The 15,427-nt window shown below is 38.8% G+C and overlaps 1 protein-coding gene across 3 annotated transcripts in view; it reads left to right on the forward strand.

Annotated features, from left to right (window-relative positions):
• Nucleotides 1-15,427, forward strand: part of PATJ (PATJ, crumbs cell polarity complex component) — a 419,471-nt gene that overhangs the window by 59,820 nt on the left and 344,224 nt on the right. For all 3 annotated transcript variants that reach the window (XM_025398758.1, XM_025398765.1, XM_025398774.1), the window contains exons 12-14: nucleotides 5,547-5,693; nucleotides 9,403-9,479; nucleotides 12,412-12,468. In XM_025398758.1, the coding sequence (XP_025254543.1) occupies nucleotides 5,547-5,693; nucleotides 9,403-9,479; nucleotides 12,412-12,468 (281 nt within the window). The remainder of the gene's footprint in view (nucleotides 1-5,546; nucleotides 5,694-9,402; nucleotides 9,480-12,411; nucleotides 12,469-15,427) is intronic.

Below are 15,427 nucleotides of genomic sequence, written 5' to 3' on the forward strand. Positions count from 1 at the left end.
TTTAAGTTCTTTGTAGATTCTGGATATTAGCCCTTTGTCAGATGGGTAGATTGCAAAAATATTCTCCCATTCTGTAGGTTGCCTGTTCACTCTGATGGTAGTTTCTTTTGCTGTGCAGAAGCTCTTTAGTTTAATTAGATCCCATTTGTCTATTTTGGCTTTTGTTGCCATTGCTTTTGGTGTTTTAGTCATGAAGTCCTTGCCCACGCCTATATCCTGAATGGTATTGCCTAGATTTTCTTCTAGGGTTTTTATGGTTTTAGGTCTAACATTTAAGTCTTTAATCCATCTTGAATTAATCTTTGTATAAGGAGTAAGGAAGGGATCCAGTTTCAGCTTTCTACATGTGGCTAGGCAGTTTTCCCAGCACCATTTATTAAATAGGGAATCCTTTCCCCATTTCTTGTTTTTGTCAGGTTTGTCAAAGATGAGATGGTTGTAGATGTGTGGTATTATTTTTGAGGGCTCTGTTCTGTTCCATTGGTCTATATCTCTGTCTTGGTACCAGTACCATGCTGTTTTAGTTACTGTAGCCTTGTAGTATAGTTTGAAATCAGGTAGCATGATGCCTCCAGCTTTGTTCTTTTTACCTAGGATTGTCTTGGCAATGCGGGCCTTTTTTGGTTACATATGAACTTTAAAGTAGTTTTTTCCAATTCTGTGAAGGAAGTCATTGGTGGCTTGATGGGGATGAAACTGAATCTATAAATTACATTGGGCAGTATGGACATTTTCACAATATTGATTCTTCTTATCCATGAACATGGAATGTTTTCCCATTTGTTTGTATCCTCTTTTATTTCGTTGAGCAGTGGTTTGCAGTTCTCCTTGAAGAGGTCCTTCACATCCCTTGTAAGTTGGATTCCTAGGTATTTTATTCTCTTTGAAGCAGTTGTGAATGGGAGTTCACTCATGATTTGGCTCTCTGTTTGTCTGTTATTGCTGTGTAGGAATGCTTATGATTTTTGCACATTGCTTTTGTATCCTGAGACTGCTGAAGTTGCTTATCAGCTTAAGGAGATTTTGGGCTGAGACAGTGGAGTTTTCTAAATATACAATCATGTCATCTGCAAACAGGGACAGTTTGACTTCTTCTCTTCCTAATTGAATATGCTTTATGTCTTTCTCCTGCCTGATTGCCCTGGCCAGAACTTCCAACACTATGTTGAATAGGAGTGGTAAGAGAGGGCATTCCTGTCTTGTGCCAGTTTTCAGAGGGAATGCTTCCAGGTTTTGCTCATTCACTATGATATTGGCTTGTGGGTTTGTCATAAATAGCTCTTATTATTTTGAGATACCTTCCATCAATACCGAATTTATTGAGAGTTTTTAGCATGAAGGGCTGTTGAATTTTGTCAAAGGCCTTTTCTGTATCTATTGAGATAATCACATGGTTTTTGTCTTTGGTTCTGTTTATATGATGGATTACATTTATTGATTTGCACATCTTCAACTAGCCTTGCATCCCAGGGATGAAACCAACTTGATTGTGGTGGATAAACTTTTTGATGTGCTGCTGGATTTGGTTTGCCAGTATTTTATTGAGGATTTTTGCATCGATGTTCATCGGGGATATTGGTCTAAAATTCTCTTTTTCTGTTTGTTATGTCTCTGCCAGGCTTTGGTGTCAGGATGATACTGGCCTCATACAATGAACTGGGAAGGATTCCCTCTTTTTCTATTGATTGGAATAGTTTCAGAAGGAATGGTACCAGTTCCTCTTTGTACCTCTGGTAGAATATGGCTGTGAATCTGTCTGGTTCTGGACTTTTTTTGGTTGGTAGGCTATTAATTATTGCCTCAATTTCAGAACCTGTTATTGGTCTATTCAGGGATTCAGTGTTTTCCTGATTTAGTCTTAGGAGGGTGTATGTGTCCAGGAATTTATCAGTTTCTTCTAGATTTTCTAGTTTATTTGCATGGAGGTGTTTATAGTATTATCTGATGTTAGTTTGTATTTCTGGTAGATCTTCCTCCATCCCTTTATTTTGAGCCTATGAATGTCTCTGCACATGAGATGGGTCTCCTGAATACAGTACACTGATGGGTCTTGACTCTTTATCCAATTTGCCAGTCTGTGTCTTTTAATTGGGGCATTTAGCCCATTTACATTTAAGGTTAATATTGTTATGTGTGAATTTGATCCTGTCATTATGATATTTGCTGGTTATTTTGCCCGTTAGTTGATGCAGTTTCTTCCTAGCATTGATGGTCTTTACAATTTGGCATGTTTTTGCAGTGGCTGGTACTGATTGTTCCTTTCCATGTTTAGTGCTTCCTTCAGGAGCTCCTGTAAGGCAGGCCTGGTGGTGACAAAATCTCTCAGCATTTGCATGTCTGTAAAGGATTTTATTTCTCCTTCACTTAGGAAGCTTAGTTTGGCTGGATATGAAATTCTGGGTTGAAAATTCTTTTCTTTAAGAATGTCCAATATTGGCCCCCATTCTATTCTGGCTTGTAGAGTTTCTGCGGAGAGATCTTCTGGTTAGTCTGATGGGCTTCCCTTTGTGGGTAACCCGACCTTTCTCTCTGGCTGTCCTTAACATTTTTTCCTTCATTTCAACTTTGGTGAATCTGACAATTATGTGTCTTGTGGTTGCTCTTCTCAAAGAGTATCTTTGTGGCGTTCTCTGTTATTTCCTGAATTTGAATGTTGGCTTGCCTTGCTAGGTTGGGGAAGTTCTCCTGGATAATATCCTGAAGAGTGTTTTCCAATTTGGTTCCATTCTCCCCATCACTTTCAGGTATACCAATCAAACATAGATTTGGTCTTTTCACATAGTCCCATATTTCTTGGAGGCTTTGTTTGTTTCTTTTTACTTTTTTCTCTAAATTTCTCTTCTTGCTTCATTTCATTTATTTGATCTTCGATCACTGATACCCTTTCTTCCATTTGATCAAATTGGCCACTGAAGCTTGTGCATTCGTCACGTAGTTCTCATGCCAAGGTTTTCAGCTCCATCAGGTCATTTAAAGTCTTCTCTACACTGTTCATTCTAGTTAGCCATTCTTCTAATCTTTTTTCAAGGTTTTTAGCTTCCTTGTGATGGGTTCGAACGTCCTCCTTTAACTTGGAGAAGTTTGTTATTACCGATCTTCTGAAGCCTCCTTCTGTCAGCTCGTCAAAGTCATTCTCCGTCCAGCTTTGTTCCATTGCTGGCAAGGAGCTGCGATCCTTTGGAGAAAGAAGAAGAGGCACTCTGTGTTTTAGAGTTTTCAGCTTTTTGGCTCTGTTTTTTCCCCATCTGTATGGTTTTAGCTCCCTTTGGTCTTTGATGATGGTGACCTACAGATGGTGTTTTGGTGTGGATATCCTTTTTGTTTATGTTGATGCTATTCCTCTTGATTGTTAGTTTTCCTTCTAACAGTCAGGACCCTCAGCTGCGTGTCTGCTGTAGTTTTCTGGAAGTCCACTCCAGACCCTGTTTGCCTGGGTATCACCAGTGGAGGCTGCAGAGCAGCAAATATTGCAGAACAGTAAATATTGCTGCCTAATCCGTCCTCTGGAATCTTCGTCTCCAAGGGGCACCAGCTGTATGAGGTTTCAGTCGGCCCCTACTGGGAGATGTCTCCCAGTTAGGCTACTCGGGAGTCAGGGACCCACTTGAGGAGGCAGTCTCTCTGTTCTCAGATCTCAAACTCCGTGCTGGGAGAACCACTGCTCTCTTCAAAGCTGTCATACAGGGACTTTTAAGTCTGCAGACGTTTCCGCTGCCTTTTGTTCAGCTATGCCCTGCCCCCAGAGGTGGAGTCTATAGAGGCAGGCAGGCCTCCTTGAGCTGCAGTGGGCTCCACCCAGTTGGAGCTTCCCAGGTGCTTTGTTTACCTTGTCAAAACTCAGCAATGGCCGACGTCACTCCCCCAGCCTCGCTGCCACCCTGCAGTCCAATCTCAGACTGCTGTGCTAGCAGTGAGCAAGGCTCCATGGGCGTGGGACCCGCCAAGCCAGGCATGGGATTTAATCTCCTGGTGTGCCATTTGCTAAGACCGTTGGAAAAGTGCAGTATTAGGGCAAGGGTGTCCCGATTTTCCAGGTAGTGTCTGTGACGGCTTCCCTTGGCTAGGAAAGGGAATTCCCTGACCCCTGTGCCTCCCGGGTGAGGCGATGCCCCGCGTTCCTTCAGCTTACACTCCATGGGCTGCACCCACTGTCCAACCAGTCCCAGTGAGATGAACCCAGTACCTCAGTTGGAAATGCAGAAGTCACCTGTCTTCTGTTGCACTCACGCTGGGAGCTATAGACCGGAGCTGTTCCTATTTGGCCATCTTGGAATCCTTCCCTATAATGGTGTTTAATAGCTCTGAAAGAGCTCTTGGCTTCAGTTTACCACACCAACTGAATGTAGGGATACCCAGTATCTGTGAATGAGCAATTCTTGATTCTCGTGTCTCAGCCTCCCCAGTGGCTGGGATTACAGGCGTGCGCCATCGTGCCTGTCTAATTTTTGTAGTTTTAGTAGAGATAGGGTTTCACCATGTTGGCCAGGCTGGTCTTGAACACGTGACCTTAAGTGATCCATCTGCCTTGACTTCCCAAAGTGCTGGAATTACAGGCGTGAGCCACTGTGCCTGGCCTTAATTATTTTTTATAAGAATACTTTATAAGTGATGTGTAATTATTTAAAACACAATGTAGAATCACTCTTATGCAACTTATGGTTGACGGTGAAAACTTGAGTAACTCCTATGTTTTTTTTAAAAAACAAGGTCTTGCTCTGTCACCCAGGCTGTAGTACAGTGGCACGATCATAGCTCACTGCAGCCTCAAACTCCTGGGCTCAGAAAATCCTCCCACCTCAGACTCCCAAGTAGCTAGGACTACAGATGCACGTCACCATGTCTGGCTAATTTTTAAAGAAGATTTTTTGTTTGGGAGTAGAGATTGGGTCTCACTAAGTTGCCCCGGCTGGTCTCAAACTTCTGGCCTGATATGATCCTCCCACCTTAACCTCCCAAAGCACTAGGACTATAGCCATGAGCCACTGATCCTTTCCAGTTCCTCTATTATTTTACTTAGCTCAATTTAGCAAGATGAGGAATCTCTACACCAAGGGGAATTCTTTCTAACTCCCTTCTAAGTAATAAGGTTACCTGTGTAGGTTTGTTTGTCAGCGTCATGATGATGTCATGCCAGAACATAGGAGAGCCCATAGCAATTGGTCCAGCTATTCTGCAGGTCTTGCTTCCTGCCCACCAGAACAGTAAGAGCTTAGGACTTTAGCATTTTTTTCCCCCAAGGCTATATTGAAAAGCATCTAACCCCTTCTTTGTCATTGAGTTTACCTTGCTTTTCTCTTCTCATTGTTTAGTTCCTTATTCTTTTCAATGCTATTAACAAGTTCATTTTTTAAGGAATTGATTGATTATCTATTACACATGGCATTTTGGGTTTAAGGAATCGTATATGTAAGTTATCTCAGATTTAATAAGGTCATGAAATGGGAGAACAGGAGTAAAATATGCTCACTTAAATATAGTCCTCAACAACTAATAATTCAAGTTAGCATTACAAAAATTTTTTTTAAATATGTATTTTTTGGTTTTAGGAACTGTTGTTGAACCACCCAAACCACCAGCTCTCTTTCTAACTGGAGCAGTGGAAACTGAAACTAATGTGGATGGTGAACAGGAGGAAATTAAAGATAGAATGGATAATTTAAAAAGTGACAACATACAAGCCTTAGAAAAATTGGGTAGGTACAAAGCATTCACTTTGCAATAACAGACTTCTTCATTTGTTAACCATTTTCTCTCTTTGTATTTAATATAATGTGAGAAATCTTATAGGCATTTTGGAGATATAAAATAGCATATTGTTAATATCAACATCTTTTCTTTGAGATGGAGTTTTTTTTTCTTCTTTTATTTTTTATTATACTTTAAGTTCTAGGGTACATGTGCACAACGTGCAGGTTTGTTACATATGTGTACATGTGCCATGTTGGTGTGCTGCACCCGTTAACTCGTCATTTACATTAGGTATTTCTCCTAATGCTCTCCCTCCCCGCTCCCCCCACCCCACGACAGACCCTGAGATGGAGTTTCATTCTTGTTGCCCAGGCTGGAGTGCAGTGGCATGATCTCAGCTTACTGTAACCTCCACCTCCTGGGTTCAAGTGATTCTCCTGCCTCAGCCTCCCAAGTATAGCTGGGATTACAGGTGCATGCCACCACACTGGGCTAATTTTTGTATTTTTAGTAGAGACGGGGTTTCACCATATTGGCCAGGCTGGTCTTGAACTCCTGGCCTCAAATGATCTGCCCACCTGGGCCTCCCAAAGTGTTGGGATTACAGGTGTGAGCCACTGTGCCCAGCCAATATCAACATTTTAACACTGTGACAGTTGGAGACCAAGCTCTTGTTTAATTTTTCTTTACTTATGTTAAGTTTTTAATTTCATTTTAATTTTTGTAGAGATGGGGTCTCACTGTGTTGTCCAGGCTGGTTTTAAACTCCTGACCTCAAGCCATCCTCCCACCTTGGCCCCTCAGAGTGCTGAGATTATAGGCGGGAACCACCTTAGCTTATATATTATCATTGATATGTCTATATCTATAGATTATTGCTGTTTATACACATATAGCATATGTTTCTTTTTCATTATACATGTTTTTTATTATAAAAATTAATAATGTATACATTTCTATAAGTTGCATCGAATTGCCAGGCTGTTATACATTTATTCTTTAATTTTTTTAATTGATTTGCAGCTTTGTCCTTTTACTTTGTATTTTGATACCTTAGCTATTACAGTGGACTCTACTCTCCAAGTTCATTGAGTAACAGTTGCACACAGTTCCCTGCATAAAAGTGCCTGGGAAAGCCTCGCCTGCTAAATGAAACTCCTTGAGTACTTAACACCATCCATGTTCCTGAGAAGTTTTGGCTTTTGGCTTTGTCTTGTCTCAGGTCAGGAAAGAATAGCCTATGATTTGGAAATTTACCTTGTTCTTTTTGACTCAAGTAGATTGCAGTTTATCTTTGCAAATCTGAGTTGAGCTCAGATTTTCAGTAAAAAGTCAGATGAAAATCGAGTACATTCTGAAATTAGATACAGTTTTAGAAAAATTCTTTCCATAATAAATGTTCCTTTTTTTTATTATAATGACAAGACAAAGCTTTTCGTATCATCGTTATACTCACGCTAGGGATAACAATACTCCTCTATTTTAAATGCTACCTGACGTTTAAAAAACATTATTTACTAAGCTTGGCTTAACTGGGCATGCTTAATAAAATAAATGACAAAACATTCAATTTTTTTTTACTAATCAAAGTACCTAATTTTATACAATTTGCACTCAACTTTTAATGTTAGTAATAGAAACAATGAAATTATTTTACTTCTTGATACTTAAGACTTTAACTCCAAGACGTGCACTACAAGATTTTCATCATCAATGTGACGGTCTTGGCATCTTATATACTATGTTCCCATTTCAAATTAAGTCCTACTTGCTAAAATGAAAGCAAGTAAAGACAGTGAACAGATGGTTCACGAAAGAGGAATACAAAAAGCTAATAACAACACTGACATATCAACTTCATTTGTAATGAAAGAAATACGAATTTTAAAAATGACATACCATTTTTTAGTTATATTTGCAAAAATTAAAGAGTATACCTACAATTGACCAGGAAGTATCAGTTTTAGAAATATTTCATGTGTGCTATTTGGATCAACTTCACTACATTTTTTTCTTCTTGCATATGTATAATTTTAGCTTTAGAGTAAAACCAAAATCTACTAACTGCTATGAGGTTAGCTCTCTTTTTGCCTTTGGAATAATTGTTTCAGATCATCATGTTATTCATTTTTTGATCATTTTGTGTAACCTAGGATTTATTGAGCTGCTGAAAGTATATCTCTTTTCTCTAGCACTTAGGCCTTTGTACTGTGGTTTAAAACACATGACTGTGTTTTTGTTGTACAACGGAAAGGTAAAAATATAGTCAAAAGAATTGCTGGTGAAATGTCAACATTATATTATACATATATATTAACTGTCATATGAGAGCCATATTTTTAAGCTTAGAATTCAACAAATAAATTGCAAATTTTGTTCAAATTTGTTTACCAGATAAGAAATTACTGGAAATTTATAAGAAGAAATTTATAAGGCAAGATGTTAGAACTCTTAATGTAATTTCTTAAGGAAATACTAACAGGAATAGGCACAAAGGTGCAGAGCCCAAATGAATTTGATTTTTTGTTTTTAATAGGATCTTTGGTTAGTCATCCCCTAAATGAAATCTAGCATAGCAATTAATATAGTTATTTCACGGGTGTTCTTTTATAAATGTAGTAATTTAAGTTCTTTAGTGTTCATTAGTGTTAGTCACTGATTTTTGAGGTTAGCCTGTTTCGCTTAATGATTTGTATTATGTCATTGAACATTATATGCTTATCCAAGATGAGCTGTCCATGCTGAAGACTAAAAGAACTGATACTGCAAGTTACATTTGATTTTAGGCAGATGGTTATATCAGTTGTGATAACTGTTCTGTGACTTGTTTAATCTTAAGACAATATTGAGACAGTTTTTCTTTAAGTTAAAAAACGTAGAAGTTTGTTCATTTTCTGCTACTGCTATGGGTATAAGTTATAACTTCAGTTTTAGTACTTTGACTTTTGCCTATTAGACATTATTCATACTATGCACCATGCACTGAGCTTCTGCTTACAGTCATGTGGAGGACAGGCAAGACACTTAAAATCTGTTTTGGCTGTATAAAATTATGCAACACAGACCGTATTACACTCAAGTAAGAAAGTCATAAAGATACAAATATCTTAATAACCAAGCAACAAAAGACTAGTGTGAAACCAGAGTTTCTATTGTATTAAAGCTCATGGAACTTTGACTGAATTAAACCAGACAAGCCTTTATAGCTACCCATATGAAAAGTCTGATTGTATTGTGTTGATATGCGCTGCTGATAGTAAAGATATCTTGATAAGTTTTTACTTTTCTAGTGGACAGCTGGAATGGAACTACTTTGAAGTGATTAACATTTAAATTAAATCCTTCTATGTCCTAATGTATTATAAAGCAAAGCCAGATGCATTTTACTTGTAAACTATAGGATGTTTACATATAAACTGTATATAATTTAAATTTCATGTATAACTCATCATGTTCTCTTTCCTTTAAAATATCCCTTAACAAAAAAAGCTCTTTCGTAATTTGGTCACAGCTGGTCTTTACATTTTATGTTAGTTTTATAAGTCACCTCTGATTTACTTTACCTAGTAGACCTAAGTTAATGCATTTTCCTTTTTATTCATTTCCCCTTTACTTACTGAAACTGGACTGTTATTGAAGAATTTAGCAGTTAAGTGTGTTTGGCTCACAGTAGTTTCAACATTCTCTCTCTCTCTCTCTTTTTTTAATATCCAGAAAAAGCCCCAGACTCTCCAGAAAATGAGCTGAAATCCAGATGGGAAAACCTATTGGGTCCTGATTATGAAGTAATGGTATGTTAAAATGCTCTAATAAAAAACACTCATGTTTCATTTCACATCAAGTTTCTAACACTACAGTCCAAAGAAATGGGAGAGTCAAAGAATAGCCAGCCTGCCTTTATTTTTCCTTCCTGCCTTTCTTCCCTATTGGATCAGTCAGTTGATTTTTTCCCCCATCTTTAGCATTTTAAGCTGTAAGAATAATTAAGGACTGCACACAAACTTCCCTTAAAATTAGCAGACACTCAGTTCATGTTGAAACCATTTAAGTCGACAATAGACAGAAAACTGTTAGGAGAGAGAGAGCTTGCCTTTAAATTTATAACCTGTATCAGCTGCTTAAAATTGCTGGCATTTTTATGATTGCTTTTATGATCTGTTTGTTTTACTGTACACTGAAAGGCCTGTGGATATTAGTCCTATGTTTCACAAAGAATCTTACAGTTTTATGTGAAAAATGAAAGAATGATTATCAAATGTATTTGGAGGAACAGGAAGTAATTTAGGTTAGGTATAAGTTTATAGTACCAGTGGTCCATTAGACTTCCTTTCACCTGCTATTAGATTCATTGAGTAAGGGATTGATTACATTTCCCCATATGAATCCACATGAAGGCAGAAAGTTGTGCTTAGACAGGCCTCTACAGTTTTCACTAAATGCATTAGCAAAAAAATATTCTTTTAAATTTCTACTCTCATTCACATTTTCTTACATATGTTTATTATTAGTACTTGTTGGCTGGTTGGAGATTTAAAAAATCATTTTGGTTTAGATTACCTAGCCACTGTCTGTTGTCACAAAATTTTCAGTGTCATTAGGATGAGTCAATACAATTGACACTTTCTCTTGGTAACTTTATACCTGTGTGTCAGTTTTCCCGAGCTGCTGTTTCTTTGCTTCATAGATTTCAAATATGGTTATTAGGCTATTACCTAGCAAATGGCCTTTCCTACTTATCTTAGTGGTTTGATATTCAAAGGAATTTGCTGTACCAGTATTTACAAATGGCCAGTTTTATGATGGGCTCTTTTTTTGTTAAAAAACATTTTTTTGGCCACATGGGGTAGCTCACACCTGTAATCCCAGCACTTTGGGAGGTCGAGATGGGTGGATCACTTGAGGTTGGGAGTTTGAGACCAGCCTGGCCAATAGGGTGAAACCTTGTATCTACTAAAAATACAAAAATTAGCTGGGTGTGATAGTGGGCACCTGTAATCCCAGCTACTTGGGAGGCTGAGGCAGGAGAATTGCTTAACCCAGGAGGCGGAGGTTGTGGTGAGCCGAGATTGTGCCACTGCACTGTGCCTGGGCGAAAGAGGGAGACTCCACCTCAAAACCAAAAACAAAAAACAAAAAGCAAAAAACGATTTTTTGAGAGACAGGGTCTTGCTTTGTTGCCCAGACTGGAATGCAGTGGTACAATCATAGTTCACTGCAGCTTCAACTTCCTGGGCTCAAGCGATCCTCCCACCTCAGCCTTCTGACTGACTGGGACTACAAGCATGAGCCACCACGCTCACTTAATTTTTCAATTTTTTTTTAAGAGATGGTGTCTCACTGTGTTGCCCAGTCTGATCTCGAGCTCCTAGGCTCAAGTGATCCACCCTCCTTGGCCTCCCAAAGTTCTGGGATTACAGACATGAGCCACTGCCAGCCTTCTGTTAAAATTTTATTCCCCTTATAACTAAACTTTAAAATTTCATTTATTTATTACATGGTGAGGTCATAACAGACAAATTATAAAGAGGAGACAGAATTTGAAGTTGGAAATTTAAAGTGACAGCTATCCATTAAAAGTTGTAGCATCTTGTACCAAGGAATAGTTGGCAGAAAGAAGCCAGGCATGATGGAGAGTGAATGAATGCATGTACTCCAATATTTCTTATTTCATTTTCTTCCAGAATCTGCTTATCTGAAATGCGGTACTTTCAGAAGCTGTAGTTGGGTCATTGTTTAACTTATCCCTTCCTGCCAGATGCATCATATTTTATTAACAAGTTACAGATGCAAATCATCAGTAACATACTTTTGCTTGCAAGGAATTCATTTCTGTGGATGTCCACGATTGAAGCTTAGAATAGTTTTAGGCCAGGATTAAAAGCTTTAAGTATTCCATGAGCTTTCCACCAGGGACCAGGTCTTTCTGTTTGTGTCTTTGCCAGCTATTTCTCCCGGGGAAATGGTTTGAGCTTGTTGTGGAAAGTCAGATGCTTTAGTTTTTCCAAACACATCTGACTTTACTGACCTTGCAAATTTTGTTTTGAGGCTTGAATTTGAAAGTAAAAATGGCCATATTCTTGATTTTGTCAAAAGAGTAAAATTTTTATGCATTTAGCATAATGGAGGATTATATTAAAATTTTAGGGATCATGGATTTTTAAAAATAGTATGGGGGGAGTGGGGAGGGATGGCATTGGGAGTTATACCTGATGTAAATGACGAGTTGATGGGTGCTGACGAGTTGATGGGTGCAGCACACCAACATGGCACAAGTATACATATGTAACAAACCTGCACGTTGTGTACATGTACCCTAGAACTTAAAATATAATAATAATAATAATTTAAAGAAAAACCCAGGCAGGACATAACCATATGAGATGATATACAAGTAATCTATAAACCTCTTTATAACCAAATGAAAACATATTTGGCATATCATTTAGGTATTTAAAAAAAATAGTATATATATTTGCCCATCACCTTCTGTTCAATTTATGCAATTTAGGAAAAAAGATTGTTGTGGAGAACAACAACAAAAAAGTCAAATATACTCTGAAATTTCACATTATGTGTTGTAGATTTCAAAAATATAAGAAAGGTATTAGAATGTAAGTCAAATAGAGTTATCAATATATAGGTTTTACAGATATTTTCAGAAAATGTAGGAAGAAATACAGTTCTGTTTTTACAAATACTGGAAATTTTTTTTTGTAAATTTAGGTTGCTACTTTGGACACACAGATTGCAGATGATGCTGAGTTACAGAAATATTCAAAGGTAAGCATTTTTTATAACAAAGTTAACAGTTTTTTTTTTTAAGAGATAGGGTCTCACTGTGTTGTCCAGGTTGGTCTCAAACTCATAGGCTCAAGTGATCCTCCTGTGTTTGCCTCCCAAAGTGTTGGGATTACAGGTGGAGCCACTGAACTCTGTCCATTTTTCATAGTTTGAAGAACTTTCTTTAAATTCCTGCTGAAGAAACTAAATTAGTGCTGTGACCTAAAGCTTCCAGAACTTAGTCTTGCATGTTTCCTGGAAATGTGATGGGTCTCACTGTTATGAAAGATGATGCCTGGGAAGAACATGGGATCCCTGTGTCAATGTCCAGAAGCCAAAACCCAGGTTTGACTCCTTTGCCCACATTAGATGTAGTATGCAGAGTAACATTGTGCAGTGTGTGTTAGCTTTTTAGATATTATAAGAAGTCCTTTAATATATGTTTCCTAAAAATCAAGACCCAGGAATACAGGCTTTAAAAAAGGCTTCAGGTTCAGATGTTCAAGGAAAGAAAAGTGGTTTATCTTCTGAGTATAGGCAGTGGTTGTTCTTGAATTTAAAACTTTTTGGTAAGCTTTATTTCTATTGGCAAGGTGCCAGAAGACAACTTCTACAGTTTTTTTTTTCCAGCATTTTTTGTGTCCTGTCACTAAAAATTCCCATTCTGGATAAGCAGAGGTCAGGGCAATTGAAACTTAGAGAAGTCTTGTAGGCGGCTTCCTCAACAATCGATAAGAAAGGAAAGATGTTCTTGTCTGAGTGGTTTCAGAAGTCATACTGTAATTCTGCACGGGATATAAGTGCTGAGCCCACCTTAAACTCTTCTGTCACATGCAGTTTTAAGAATGTATTTTCTTTTTTTTTTTTTTTTTTTTTGAGACAAAGTTTCACCCTTGTTGCCCAGGCTGGAATACAGTGGCGCGATCTTGGCTCACCGCAACCTGTGCCTCCCGGGTTGAAGCGATTCTCCTGCCTCAGCTTCCCTAGTAGCTAGGATTACAGGCGTGCACCACCACGCCCGGCTAATTTTGTATTTTTAGTAGAGATGGGGTTTCTCCCTGTTGGTCAGGCTGGTCTCCAACTCCTGACCTCAGGTGATCCGCCCGCTTTGGCCTCCCAAAGTACTGGGATTACAGATGTGAGCCACAGCGCCCAGCTAAAAATGTATTTTCTGCATCCCATGCAGGTTTCATAAGAAGTTGAAAAGTCTTTAGGTAGTGCTGCCATTTTCTTCTTGGTTGAGTATTTGTAATCAATATTTATCTTCCATGATTTTATGCTATGTGTGCCATAATTTTATAGGTTTGAATTTTCTTTTCTTTCCTTTTTTTCACAACGGAGTCTTGCCCTGTCACCCAGGCTGGAGTGCAGTGGCGTGATCTCAGCTCATTGCAACCTCCGCCTCCCAGGTTCAAGCGATTCTCCTGCCTCTGCCTCTCGAGTAGCTGGGACTACATACATGTGCCACCATCCCCGGCTAATTTTTTTCTTTTTTAAGTAGAGATGAGGTTTCACCATGTTAGTCAGGCTGGTCTCGAACTCCTGACCTCAGGTAATCCACCTGCCTCGGCCTCCCAGAGTGCTGGGATTACAGGCATGAGCCACTGCGCCTGGCCAGGTTTGAATTTTCAAGGCTGGCACTGGAGAGTCTTTCTTCTCTTCCCAGTTTACCTGCATCTTGAGTCACTTCATCGTTGTGACTGTGTTGGCCAACTGACCAAGCTTTCCTCAGATGTACAAAATCTGAGGAAAATACAAAAAGCATATGGCTCATCTTATAGTTTAATTTTAAACTATTTACAAAGTCAGATTAGATTAGAGTAATGACTAAATATTAATTCCCTCTCAATATATTGAGAGGGATTTAATTCAAAATGAGAGTAAGAAATACAAATACAAAGACAGGCGCGGTGGCTCACGCCTATAATCCCAGCACTTTGGGAGGCTGATCACGAGGTCCGGAGTTTGAGACCAGCCTGGCCAACATAGTGAAACCCTGTCTCTAATAAAAATACAAAAATTAGCCAGACATGGTGGCATGCACCTGTAGTCCTAGCTACTTGGTAGGCTGAGGCAGGAGAATCGCTGAACCCAAGAGGTGGAGGTTGTGGTGAGTCAAAATGGTGCCACTGCACTTCATCCTGGGCAACACAGCGAGACTCTGTCTCAAAACAAAAACAAAAACAAAAACAACATAGTGAAACCCTGTCTCAATAAAAATGCAAAAAAATTAGCTGGGCGTGGTAATGGGCGCCTGTAATCCTAGCTAGTCGGGAGGCTGAGGCAGGAGTATCGCTTGAACCCAGGAGGCAGATGTTGCAGTGAGCCAAGATTGCACCATTGCACTCCAGCCTGGGCAACAAGAGGGAAACTCCGTCTCAAAGGCAAACACCTCATCAAGCTTCATTTGTTATTAATTACTACATTATAATGTACTGATTACATGGATTCTAGAACCAAACTGCCTCAGTTTAAATTCTGACTTATGCAGAATTTCATAGCTGTGTGATCTTAGAAAATGATCTAAAGTCCATGTCTCAGTTTTTTTATATGTAAAAAGGAAATATTAATACCTGCCTCATAGACTTATACAGAAATTAGCTATGTTATGCTTAATATTGTACCTGCCTTATAAATTTATATAGGTATTAACTATAATATGCCTAGAATAGTTGCAAGCACATAGTAGGCTCTTGTTTTTTGAGACGGAGTTTCGTTCTTGTTGTCTAGGCTGGAGTGCAATGGTGCGATCTTTCTTCCCTTCCCAGTTTACCTGCATTTTAAATCATTTCATCGTTGTGACTGTAAATCTGAGGAAAATACAAAAAGCAATATGGCTCATCTTGTAGTTTATCATCTTGGCTCACTGCAACCTCTGCCTCCCAGGTTCAAGCGATTCTCCTGCCTCAGCCTCCCAAGTAGCTGGGATTAGAGGCACCCACCACCATGCCTGGCTAAT

This window comes from Theropithecus gelada, chromosome 1, assembly GCF_003255815.1.
Source record: "Theropithecus gelada isolate Dixy chromosome 1, Tgel_1.0, whole genome shotgun sequence".
In the NCBI taxonomy this organism is placed as follows: domain Eukaryota; kingdom Metazoa; phylum Chordata; class Mammalia; order Primates; family Cercopithecidae; genus Theropithecus; species Theropithecus gelada.